Source organism: Pleurodeles waltl, chromosome 3_1 (assembly GCF_031143425.1).
Source record: "Pleurodeles waltl isolate 20211129_DDA chromosome 3_1, aPleWal1.hap1.20221129, whole genome shotgun sequence".
NCBI lineage: Eukaryota > Metazoa > Chordata > Amphibia > Caudata > Salamandridae > Pleurodeles > Pleurodeles waltl.
In genome coordinates this window covers 1,012,620,155-1,012,633,671 of record NC_090440.1, presented here as the reverse complement: position 1 = coordinate 1,012,633,671, position 13,517 = coordinate 1,012,620,155, and the positions used below count along the sequence as shown (strand labels likewise).

The 13,517-nt window shown below is 50.1% G+C and overlaps 1 protein-coding gene across 3 annotated transcripts in view; it reads left to right on the top strand.

Moving 5' to 3' along the window:
* The window catches only part of LOC138284927 (prolyl endopeptidase FAP-like), a 551,554-nt gene that overhangs the window by 95,653 nt on the left and 442,384 nt on the right, over nucleotides 1-13,517 (top strand). For all 3 annotated transcript variants that reach the window (XM_069224259.1, XM_069224257.1, XM_069224258.1), the window contains 2 exons: nucleotides 177-229; nucleotides 329-401. In XM_069224259.1, coding sequence (XP_069080360.1) covers nucleotides 177-229; nucleotides 329-401 — 126 coding nt within the window. The remainder of the gene's footprint in view (nucleotides 1-176; nucleotides 230-328; nucleotides 402-13,517) is intronic.

The following is a 13,517-nucleotide window of genomic DNA, read 5'->3' as shown; positions in this document are numbered from 1 at the left end:
ATGTATGCTAAATAGCCCCAAAGGAGATTTCTAAATAAAGCATTTGAAGACGACTATGGTAAATAATTATTGTTTAACTGAAGTTTCTTACATTTAATTATAAGAAGCATTATTCTCTCCACCATATTTTTTTATTATTATTCACGTCTTTTCTGTGCATTTATTTATTGTTACAGCGATGGAGATATTCGTACACAGCTTCCTACCACATTTATGATGTTGAGAATGGGTCAGTATTTTTATATGTATACATATATTTCCTTTACAATGATTATGTAGTTATTATGGCCTATGACAATAAAATATATTGACGTTTCATTCTGTTTAGTGTTCTGGTAACAGCAAATCGTCTGCCACATAATATCCAGTATATAGCGTGGTCTCCTGTTGGCCATAAACTGGTGAGTTGGTTCATATTATCATGTAAACAATTTATACTGCTTAGACAAATTCTAGTCGTTTGTTTTGATATTTCTTGGGGTATCCATATAGTTTAAATGCCATTATTATTACACCTCGAATGAAATCTTCAGCTGCCCCAAGCCTCCACTGAGTAGTAAGTGTTGCAATGATAATGATTAATGAATCATTGAAAAATATAATATTTTGATTTTTAATATGTTCCAGTGTATTTTAATTAAGGCATAGATTTGCCATTCTGCAGAGTAAAATGCATAGTATTTGGAAGAGTAATCCCCCAATTTAAAGGAGATCGTAATTACTCATACTTAAATTCTATTTATCTTCAAATAATGTTGAGACAGTTTCTTGGTAGTAGTACTCACAGTTAATAATGTACTACCACTGACAATGGTTAAGTGTTGCAATCCCAATAGAGAGCCTCAGAATAAAATTAAAATGTTCTTTGTCCGTTGAACAAGGTGAGTTATGGACTTAGAGGTTACACCAGAACTGGTGTACATTGTACAGGGACACATACTGCAATGTGGTGATCATTCGTTCTGCTCAGCTGAAAGAAAAGAAGTCCAGCTGGTATTGTTTGGCTCTTTAAATATTCTCACATTCCCAAAACAGTTTTCTTTAAAATGAACTTATGAACTCACTTGAAGAAAAGTCAAAAATGTGGTGAAGGTAAACAAATTTGTAAATGCACTTGGAAGGCCTTAGTCACAGGAGAAGCTCAGGCACACATTTACGATATATAGCAAAGCATTTCAAAAAGGACTCAGGAAGGCTACCCTCTTCCTGTGATAAAACAGTATTAATGTTAAACAAAACAATGTATATACATTGATATCTGTTTCCCCTGAGCCTCCAAAGTACAAAGAAGGACTATTCCTGCTATCCATATTGTTGTTATGTGGCGAGTAAAACGTGAAAGAGCGGTATTAAATAGAAGAACAGTATGCTAAAAGGAAACATCTATGTGTAATCTTAGTTACAGCACCGATACAACAATTAGTGTGTGATGTTCTCCAAGGCATTCACTTAAACCATAATTGTTCACACAATCCTCCGATTTACTCTAATATATGATGCACTTAAATAATATTGTCAACTTGTGAATCTCTGGAGTGCAGTCTCAAAGAAACCGAAGTGAATATGATGCTTCCTAACAGAAATTATTTAAGGCATCAACATTCTTTAGTTACTAAATATGTAGTTTTTCTACGTTAACTTTATGAGCTCATTCATGCCTTTCTGAAAATATTTCTCCATAGAATTAAGGGTGTTTGTAGCTAATGCTGATGTGTGTAGCAATACATTGTTTTACTTAGGTAGTTGCTGAACAGTCGTTGTCGACAACAGAATGTATAGTAACGTAATCTACTTGTTTTTAATTGACGTTTTCGAAAAATCTTTTGAACGTGTGAAGCTGAATTTGAAACCTTTCACAAAATAACGCAGGGATAAAAGACATACATTTTTCCAAACCTTCCTTTCAGCAATAGATAATTCCCTTGAAGAGATTTTTACAATTTGTGTAAGTTTGACAATTCTTTTCGCCCCAGCCATGCACAGTTTTTTTTTCAAACATTGTACTGCAAATATTACTATCAATTATGTTATCAATGATGTCATAAGTGCCATAACTTGTGGGGTAATTAGCAGAGCATGGCGAGGGCGCAAGTTATACTTAATTTAGGGCACGAGCTATGGTTACTTGCAATAACTCTAACTATAACAGGTACATTTCTATGGTTTTTGTACATTTAAAATGTAAGAGTACCTATAAAGTCCCTGTAACCTTTTTTGTTTTTTAGTGAAATTCTAAGGTTTCTTTAATATTATTTCCTAACTATAACATCCCTGTAACCTTTGTTTTTTTCAGTGAATTTGTATGTTTTTTAACCTGAAGTAATGTTCATTACTATACTTTAATCCAACCACCAGTGATGTTTGGCTACAGTGACTGGTCTGGACGGTCAAACACCCAGCCTTGCACCACAGCCACAGCAGTAGGGTTGGCCACAGGGCCTGGCCTGCAGCTAGCCCCAGCGGCCAACCCTCCCTAGCCATTCATCCCTGAGAGAAAAAGAGAGAGAGATGTTGGAAAGTGGATAATTGGTAAGTACCTACACTTAGCAATAGGCCACTAATCCTCTCTAGCTTCAGTTGGGTCTCAATAAATTAACCCCAGCTCAACCCTTGGTAGCTTGGCAATGAGCGATAAGGATTAACTTAGGAGACAAAGGCCTTCATTTCAACCTTGGCGGTCTTTCAGCAAGACCACTGAGGTTCCGCTGTGCTGAAGACCGCCGGTGCAGGTGGTTTTCCGCACAGCGCATCATGACTGCTGGCAGCCCTCTGCCCTTTTTCTGACGGAGAGCCGCCAGCATCCATACTGGCGGTCAGCGGGGAAGTGGAGGCTGCTCTACCTCCACCGCCACATCATCAGAACACCGCCCACTGAATCACGCCCCATGATTCGGTGTGGCGGTGTTCTGGTGACGGGGAGCTGGCGGCAGAGCAGCCCCCATGGATCCCGTTCCCTCCCGGAGGGTCACCGGACCAGGTAAGGCGATCGTCCGTTAGGGGAGGGGGGTGGGGAATGTTGTATGTTGTGTGCGTGCATGGGGGTGTGAGTGTGTAGAGGGGTGTGTGAGTGTGTGTATGCATGCGGGGATGTTGTGTGTTTGGAAAATGCCTGTGTGTATGTGTGCGTGTATGTGTAGTTGTAGTGTCAGTGTGCGTGTGGGGGTGTGTGTGTCAATGTTGGGGGGGAGGCGAGGGGGTTCTGCCACCTTTGGGGGTGGTATGGGGTTCGTGGGTTTGGGGGGAGGACTCTGGGGAGGGGGAGGAGGGAGGAGGAGACCCGTATCAGTGCCAGGGAAGGAATTCCCTGGCACTGATAGTGCCTACCGCCATGGATTTTGTAGCAGTACATAACCCCACGAAATCCATGGCAGTATGCGGGGTCGTGATGCCGCCTGCGGTGTAGTAACGGCCACCGGGCTGGAGACTGAAGTCTCCAACCCAGCGATCTTTACCACCCTGGCGGTCGGAGTGGAGAAGTGGCAGTTTTGCATGGTGGTCATAGCCATGCTTGTAATTCCAGTTTTATTTACCCCCGGCTTGTTTGCGATATTACCGCCACTTCTCCACTGACCGCCAGGCTTGTAATGAGGGCCAAAGTGTGTAAAGCATTCACGTATCACAAAACAGTAATTGAATAAAACACAGGAAACAGTTTAAAAATCCTTGACATGTGGGGCCAATAGAAATGGTTGACCAGCCTGTTCCAGGTCTTGGTCTGCCCCAAATGTCCAGCTAAGGGAATATCATAGCTCAATGTTTGGAGGAATTCTCTATACTTCTGGGGGACCACCACTCTCTTGGTTGCCCCTGGTTTGGGGCCCCTTGCCTCTGTGTAGAGAACTCCATCCTCCCAATAACCATTGTGGGTCCCACTGGTATCCCCTTGTTCTTGCCTGGCAGCAGTCTGCCTTATGCCCTCAAGAGTGGGACACCCTCTATGTCCCTGGCACAATTCCTTTCTGGTGGGCCCACCTGCCCCTTGCAGTTCTGCCAGGTCAGGCAAAACTTGCAGGGGTAGGGGCCCTCCCTCAGAGGTCAGATCCTCACCCTCAGGTTTGGATCTTCCTGACTGTCTGTACTTGGTGGGGCTGGCAAGCCAGACCCAGTGCCCTTTCTCTTCTTCTTGGAGGCTTGGCCCATTGTGTGTGGGTCCAAGTATCCAGCACTTCCCTTTTGTGCTGCCTGTGACCTTCTCACCACACACACCCATTCAGGGAGGTCCAGCATCTGTGCACGGACCCCTGACCATTCAGATGCTTGCAGATCATTTTCCAGCAGATATTCTACTGGGGGGGCAGGAGCTACTGCTACCTTTTTAGGGCCAGTCACACCTCCCCATTCCAGGCTCACCATGGCCAAGGGATGGAGTTTGGTTCTGCTATCTTTATATGTTACTTGGTGGAAGACACCAGGTAAGACCTGCTGGAGACACCAGCTTCTCTGTGACCATTGTCACACTGGCTCCTGTATCTCTCAGAGCTTCCACCTCAGTCCCATTGATTTTAGGCCTCTGCCTATACTTCTCCATGCTTGGGAGGTAAGGTGGCCATAGTTGCAATGTCCACCCCACCCACGGACACCAAGGTGACCTCTGTGTACCCTGATCCTAGCCCTCAGCCAGCTTCCATCCCATACCTACACAAGCAATCCCATGGGACTGCCCACAAGTGGGGTGCTTTTTGGAGCAGATAGCATCCCCTCTTTTGTGTCCAGATTGATAACACTCAAAACACTTGCCGGCCTTAGCAAGCTCCAGAAACTTTCCTGCCTTAACAGGATCATATTGCTTCCCCTGGTACCCCTTCCCCTTAAAAGTGACATGGCTCGGGCTCCCCCACCCTGAGAAGGTTATTGGGACTCTTCTGAGGATTCTTTAGACTCTTTATCATCCTTTCCTTGGCTCTTCCCCTCTGAAGAACCATGTCCTCCCTTTTTCTGGTCACCCCCTAGGGGTTTCTGGTTAACCCTGGTTCTTCACCAGTCATCTGCTGCCTCCCCCAGCTCTCTGGGATTGGTCAACTTAGAGTCAACTAGATATTGTCAGAGCTTCTCTTAGGCACAATTAGTCAGAAGGTGCTCCCTCATAATCAAATTGTAAAGCCCCTCAAAGGTACTTACCTTGTTGCCCTGTGTCCAGCCTTCTAGTGCCTCAACTGTGATGTCCACAAAATCACCCCAGGACTGGGTGCTTGTCTTCTGGGTGTCCCTAAACTTAAGCCTATATTGTTATGGGGTCAGACCAAATTGTTTAGTTAAGCACCTCTTCATACTAGGGTATGAATCGGCCTCCTCCCCACTTACGGTCAGAAGCCTATCCCTCCCAGAGTTGCGGACCAACTCCCATAGAAGTTAACCCCAGGATTGAGGTTTAACTCTCCTCATCTGGGAGGCCCTCTCAAAGGCCCCCAGCCATTTTTCTATATCATCCCCCTCTACATAGGCAGGAACCACCCCCTTGGGTAGTCTGGGGCAAAACCCCCCACCCATGAACATATCAGCTTCTCTGTTGCTGCACACCATATTTTTGCTCTTCCTTTGCCCACTTTTTTCCACTGCTCTTTGTCTCCTTCTTTCTGCCTTTTTCTCCTTTCTCTTAAAGCCTTTTTTAGCTGTTTTCTCCTTCTTTAGCCATTTTCTCCCTTCCTCAGCCCTTGCGCTCTGTTTCCTTCACCTTCCCCAGTCCTATCGCTGCGTCCCCTGTGGCCTGCCCCCCTCACGTCCCCATTTGCCCACCGCTCCCGCCTCCCACCTCCCCTTCTTAATGGCACAGGTGAAGTGAGCGACCCTTGACCTTGTTTTGGTCAGGGGAGGCTCCCCATGCCTCACAGCTCCACCTGACTGTGCCCGTGCCCTTTACCCCGCCCTCGCTGCTGCTGCGAATTCGAAGACCTCAACCACCCGCAGGTTCCCGCCTGCACCTTAACCCTGGTGTCTAGTGGTTGCTGTAAGTATTGTGTGTCTGTCTTGTGACTGTCTGTTTATTTTAGTATTTTTCACTGCTCTTTGTCTCCTTTTTTCCGCATTTTTCTCCTTTCTCTTAAAGCCTTTTTTAGCCGTTTTCACCTTTTTCAGCCATTTTCTCCCTTCCTCAGCCCTTGCGCTCTGTTTTCCTCTCCCCCCTTCCCCAGTCCCACTGCTGCATCCCCTGCAGCCCCGCCTCCCTCGCGCCCCCATCCACCCACCGCTCCCACCTCCCAGTTGCTCCTCCCTCCCACCTCCCCTTCATAATGGCAGCAGCGTGCAGCGGAAGCGCCACAGGCGCACCAGAGGCTCGCCAGTGGCAAGCCCATCCGCACCTGGACCGTGCCCAGTGCCAGACCCTTTGGCTCCCAAGATTGCCTCGGCGCCCGATGCTGCTACGGTGCCAATGCCCTCCACACCCTCAACTCCGGCTGATCAGCCACCTGCTTCCAAGCCACCCCGAAGCTTATCCACGGACCCTTCTCATGACTGCAGCTTCACCAGCCCCCGAGCCGCCGCCCCTCCTGCCAGAACCGGACACAACCACCTCAGATGCATCCTCCTCAACACCCGCTCCGTCCACAAGTACGCCATCGAACTTTGGGACCTACTCATCTCATCCTCCCCAGACGTCGCCTTCCTAACAGAAACCTGGATGAACCCCTCCTCGGAACCCAACATCGCCGTTGCCATCCCGGACGGTTATAAGATCACCCGCAGAGACCACACCGACATACCGGTAGGAGGGATCACCATAGACCACAAGAACACTATCAGAATCTCGACCAACACCGAAGACACCCTCGACACCGCTGAAAACGTACACTTTCAAAGTCACATCAATGCCAACACCACCCTTAGAGGAACACTCGTCTACAGACCCCTGGACCCTGGCCGCAGTTCAGTGACTCCATCGCCGACATAATCAGCATTCACGCCCTTGCTTCTACGGACTACATACTCCTTGGCGACCTGAACTTTCACCTCGAGAACGCCAATGACAGCAACTCCAGCGCCATGCTCGACAACCTTGCCAACCTCGGTCTCAAACAACTCATCACAACACCCACCCACTCTGCCGGCCACACGCTTGACCCCGTCTTCTCCGCCAGCAGCCATGTCACCTTCAGCCACACCACCGAACTACACTGAACCGACCACCGCTGTGTCCACGTCACATTCAAGAAGCCCACCATGCACCAACATCCATAACACATTCCACGCCGCAGCTGGAACAAGGTTACTGAACACCAACTGATCCCCGCCCTCGCCCGAACCCTGCCACCCAACACCACCGACCCTAACACAGCCTCCCACAACCTCAGACAAGGGATAGACAACTGCGCCAACACCCTCGCCCGAGCAAGAAACCCTCCAACAACCGCATCAGCACAAGGGCTACCTGGTTAACCGCCAACCTTCAGACCTCCAAACGGGAGTGCCGAAAACTCAAGAAGAAGTGGCGACACCAACAAACAGAGATCAACTACACTGCCCTCAAGAACGCTATCCGCAGGCACCACCAGCTCATCCAGACCACCAAGAAATGCAGGAACGCATCGACAACAAAGCACACGACAGCAAAGAGCTCTTCAACATCGTTAAGGAACTCACCAACCCCAGGTCTTGCTCCAACGACACCCCACCTTCACAAGACCTCTGCGACTCCCTCTCCACCTTCTTTCACCGCAAGATCACAGACATCCACAACAGCTTCAACCCCTCGACCCCCAATGACAGCCGCTGTCACTACAAACCCCGACTCACCGGACTCAGCCACACTAACCTCCTGCTCTCCTGGACCCACATCAACAGCTATGATACCATCAAAACCATAAGCATCATTTACTCCGGCTCACCATCCGACCCCTGCCCTCACCACGTCTACAACAAAGCAAGCTCCATCATAGCCCCCATCTCCGAATGATCATCAACAGCTCCTTCGAGACCGCCACCTTCCCGGAAAGCTGGAAGCACACTGAAGTCAACGCCCTACTAAAGAAACCCAAAGCAGATCCAAGAGATCTCAAGAACTACCGGCTCATCTCCCTGCTCCCTTTCCCAGCGAAGGTCATTGAGGAGATCGTCAACGGTCAAATGACCCGCTTCTTTGAAGACAACAACTCTCTAGACACGTCTCAATCCGGTTTCTGCAGTAACCACAGCACCGAGACCGCCCTCATCACCACCACCAATGACATCAGGACCATGTTAGACAGAGGCAAAACTGCGGCCCTCATCCTCCTAGACCTCTCGGCTGCCTTCAACACGTCTTCTACCACACCCTACGCACACGCCTCCACAACGCAGGGATCCACCACAAAGCGCTGGACTGGATTACATCCTTCCTCACTGGCAGAACCCAGAGAGTCCACCTCCCTCCCTTCCAATCGGAAGACACCTGAACCATCTGTGGCATTCTCCAGGGATCCTCCCGCAGCCTGACCCTCTTCAACATCTACATGGCATCACTCACCAACATCATCCGATCACACAACCACAACATCGTCTCATACGCCGACGACACCCAGCTGATCCTCTCACTCACCAAGGACCCCGCCACCACCAAAATTAACCTCCACGATGGAATGAAGCCCATCGCCGACTGGATGGAGAGCAGTTGCCTGAAGCTGAACTCAGACAAGACGGAGATCCTCATCCCCAGCTCCACCCCCTCTGCCTGGGAGGATTCCTGGTGGCCGGCCACCCTAGGAACCGCACCGACGCCCACCAACCATGCATGGACCCTAGGATTCATTCTAGACTCATCGCTCACCATGACCCAGCAAGTCAACGCCGTCTCATCATCCTGCTTCAACACCCTCCACATGCTCTGTAAGATCTTCAGGTAGATCCCCACCGAAACCAGAAAGACGGTCACCCAGGCCCTTGTCAGCAGCAGACTGGACTACGGCAACCCTCTCTATGCGGGAACCACGGCCAAACTCCAGAAAAGACTGCAACGTATACAGAACGCCTCTGCATGCCTCATCCTCGACATCCCATGCCGCAACCACATCTCAGCCCACTTGAGAGACCTACACTGGCTCCCCGTCAACAAGAGGATTACCTTCAAGCTCCTCACTAACGCCCACAAAACACTCCAGAACGCTGGCTCAGCTTACCTCAACAAACGACTCACCTTCTACACCCCCAACCGTCAACTCCGCTCGGCCAACCTCGCCCTCGCCACCATTCCTCGCATCCACAGGACTACAGCTGGCAGCAGATCATTCTGCCACCTCGCCGCCAAGACTTGAAACTCCCTCCCCATCCACCTACGACAGACCCAGGACCTGCCGACCTTCAGGAAATGCCTCAAGACTTGGCTGTTTGATCAGTAGCATCTCCTCCTCCAGCGCCTTGAGACCCTCGCGGGTGAGTAGCGCGCTCTACAAATGAACGATTGATTGATTGATTTACTTTTTCTTTTCCAGGGCCAGCTTCTCTGCCTCCAAAGCTATAAATGCTAGCTGGGCCTCCAGCCCTCTTTCCCTAAGGGACCTCTCCTTCTGAAGGGACTCCCTTCCCCCAACCAGCTTTGGGTATGGCCCTTCCTTATCCTCACCAAGGCTCAGATGCCCTCCCTCCCCTGAGTCGTTAGAGTTAGCATCGTCCCCTTCTTCTTTCTCCCCTACAGCTTCCTCTGTGCCCACATCTTGGGCCTTAGCCCAGGCTGTCAGGGATTTAATCAAAACATTTTTCTTGAGGTTAGTGGCTGCAGGCAACCCCCTCTTAGTAAACAACCCCCTAAGCTGGACTACTTTAATTGTGGGTAGACTGGGTAGGCTAGCCAGATCAAGCTCCATGGTTAGTTTTGTGTCAACAAAAACGTTTTGCAAAAATTGGAATCAAGAATTTATAAAAAATCACAAAAATGCAATAATTGATGTAATTCCAAATTAAAAATAATTTTTGCACTAGGACAATTTGAAGGATTTTTAATCTGCTTTATTTAAAACTGTAGTGTGGTAGTGAACACAAGTACTGGATCCCACCGCTTCCACCAGAAATGTTGGAAAGTGGATTATTGCTAAGGGCAGGTAAGAACCTACACTTAGCAATAGGCCACTAACCCCCACTAGGTTCAGTTAGGTCTCAATAAATTAACCCCAGCTCAGCTCTTGCTAACTTGGGAACAAGCGATAATGCTTAACTTAGGAGACAAAAGTGGTCATTATTAGTTTGGCAGTCCTGCACCGCTACGCCAGCAGTGGCAGTAACACTGCCGACAGTGTAGCGGAGAAGGACAGCCAAATTATGGTCACAACGGTGAATGGACTGCAAAGCAGGCAGGTCACCACCTGTACCGTCAGGGTGGTGGAACCGCCGGGCCGAAGGTGTCACCGGGCCGAACGTGTACCACCTTCGGCCCGGCGGTCCACCTTAAACTGCCGACAGTATTATGAGTCTCCTTTCCGCCAGGAATTAACATTCCTGTCGCCACTATGCAACTTCCCCATCTCCCAAAACAGCCACGGCCCCCCTCCTAGCCCCTGAACCGCAAAGACACCACCCTTACCCACTCCCGACCTCCGTATATACCCCACCGCCCGCATCAATGCATGCACACACCACACACATCACGCACACGCATACACGCGTTCACAACACCCCCACCCCCACTGACACGCATTCACACAGATACAGGCATGCACACAAACACCCTCCCCTTCATTCACCAACATTCACACTCCAATTCACGCACACAACACTCAACACCCCCTACCCCTCTGCCCCTCCCCTTTTGGACAATCACCTTACCTGCTCGCAGTGGTCGTCTGGGAGGGAATGGGGTTCCATGGAGCCTCCTCCACCGGCACTGCCCTATCACCACAACACTGTCACGCCAATTACAAAGTTGTAATACGGCGGGTGGTGTTGTGATGATGTGGCGGTGTAGGCGGAGCGACCTCCACTAGACTGCTGACCGCCAGTCTGGCTGCTGGTGGCTCTTCTCCCAATTTATGACAGAGAGCTGCCAGGAGTCATAATATGGAGGTCTGTTTTGACTGCTGATGTCATAATGAGGGCCAAAGTTTGTAAAGCATTCAAGTATCACAAAACAGTAATTAAATTAAACACAGGAAACAGTTTAAAAATCCAAAACCAATCTATAAAAATAGGAAATATTTTTGTCTTTCAGTTGACACCAAAATGAATAGAATCGGATAAGGGGAACCGGAGATATGAATTTGTAATGATTTAGGCCCGCATTATGACATTGGTGTGTACTGACCGCCACTGTTAAAGTGGCGGTAATACCACCAATAGGCTGGTGGCGATTACTGCCAAATTATGACCATCCTGGTAAGACCTCCCACAGACAGCCAATGTAGCACACTAACCTCCAGGGCGTTAACATCACCGACCTTGGCAATATCCACCTACAGCCAGGTGGAAGTCAAGGTACCGCCCACCATATTATAACAAAGCAAACCACCAGGATTTCCGGGACGTTAGCAACACCATCAAAAGCCCAGCAGAAACATATTACAGAAAAGGAAAGACTCACCATCAGGGACACAGAGAACTCTGTGGCCGCCATGGAACCTGGACTCTAAGTCTTCCTGATGCTCTACCATGCCATGGCTGTCCTGGAGCACCAACGCTGACGAAGACGAAGACAGTAAGTACAGCCACCTAGCACACAAGGGAGGGAGTGAAAGGAAAGTGACACACACACACACAACACACAACCAGCTGCACTCTACATCAACAGTTACAGGACCCAGGAGCAAAAAATGCAAGGACACATACCTGGGGCCACATGGCCACAGGGCATCGTCCAAGCCCCAACTTGACTCCTGGCATCATCTGGATTCCACTGATCATGGTCATCATGTTGGAAACGGGCGGGCACCTCAGGTGAGAGGGGGGTGGGAGATCACCTCAGCTGGAGTGGGTAATCATGCCCTCTGGTCCTGGAGGGAGCTCCTTGCCCACTGGTTCTGGAGGGGGCTCCTTTCCCACTGTCCCTGGAGGGGAATGTTAGGCCACAGTCTCTGGAGTGGGTATCATGCCTGCTGGTTCTGGAGGGGCCTCCTTGCCCACTGGTTCTGGAGGGAGCTCCTTGCCCACTGTCCCTGTACGGGGGTCTTAGGCCACAGTCTCTGGATGGGGTCTACATGGCCTCTGGTGGTGGAGGGGGAATCCTTGCCCTCAGGTGGTGGATAGGGATCCTTGCCCTCAGGTGGTGGATGGGGATCCTTGCCCTCAGGTGGTGGATGGGGATTCTTGGGTTCATTGATGTGAGGGGCCCCCTTGGCCTTTGTCATGTGACTTGTGTCCTTGCCTTCAGGTTTAGGAGGTGACTCCACTGACCCCGTCCTCTGTCTCTTAGGTTCCGCCACCCTAGACCTCCGTTTGGAGGTGTGTCCTTGCTGGGAGTGGCTGCTGTCCCACTCAGGGGCCCCATAGTGCCAGCAGCAGACCTTTGGGTGGGAGCAGTGGCAGACTGTTTAGCTGAGGTGCTGGGCTGGGTGGTTGGGACCTTGTACTTACGGGCAGGACGGGGAGGGGTATGGAAGAGGCCCAGATGGGCAAGGAAATCCTTCTTAGGGACTTTGGGGTGGGATGTGGGAGGAGGGATTGGAGTGGAGGTAGAGGGAGTGGTCCTAGGAAGAGTAGGAGTGCTGGACTTGGGTGCAGATGCATGGACAGTGTGCATGTGTGTGGTAGATGGCTGTTGGGGGTCTGAGTGTGAGTGTTTGTGTTTCTTTGGAGGGGCAGACAGGGTGGGATAGGACAACCAGAACGAGTGGATGGATGTGTGGTGGTGTCTGCAAGACAGGTGGGTGTGCTGAATGAGGTGGTGATGGTGGTGGTGACTGTGCATGTGGTGTGTAGGGTACATCTCTGCGGGTCTGCTCTTGTGGTGTCTGTGGGCAAGGGTGTACAGGTGGCATGGTGTGGGACTGTTAATACAATGCATGCAGGTGTGAGTGCGGATGTGACTGTGAGGGAGGAGGAGGGGGAGGCAGTGGAGGCGGTAGATGTTGTTTTGTGTGCATCTATCTGTTATTTGTCTGAGTGCTTGTGGATTGAAGTGTGGTGCCTGTGTTTGAGCCACTCTCGTGTGATGTTTTGTGTGCATGCTTGTCTGTATGTGTGCATGGGATGGGTTGGTGTTGAGGAGACTAGGACTGGGAAGTGGTAGTTGGAGGGGGGACGGTAGGACCAGGAACAATGGCTGCCATCAGAGAGGAGGCCAGAGCCTGAAATAATGTCTGTAGGGCCACCAATGGATCTCAGGAGGTCAATAGCCTCCTCACTGAGGGCAGCATGTCCCCTGCTCCTCTGTGTCGGTGGACTCTGCCTCCTGCGTCCCATGGGCTGCAGCTCCCTTACTCGCCAGTGCCCCTGCTCCTTCGCCAGATGATGCTAATGCACACATGGACAGGATGACAGAAGAAACTACTAGGAGGGAGGGAGAAAGAAAGGGAGCACTGGGTCAATTACAGCACCAACACCACAGATAGCATACACATCACCATCACGCACAGGGACAAAGATTGAGCAGTATGCATCGCACTGGCATACCATTGGCTAGGTAC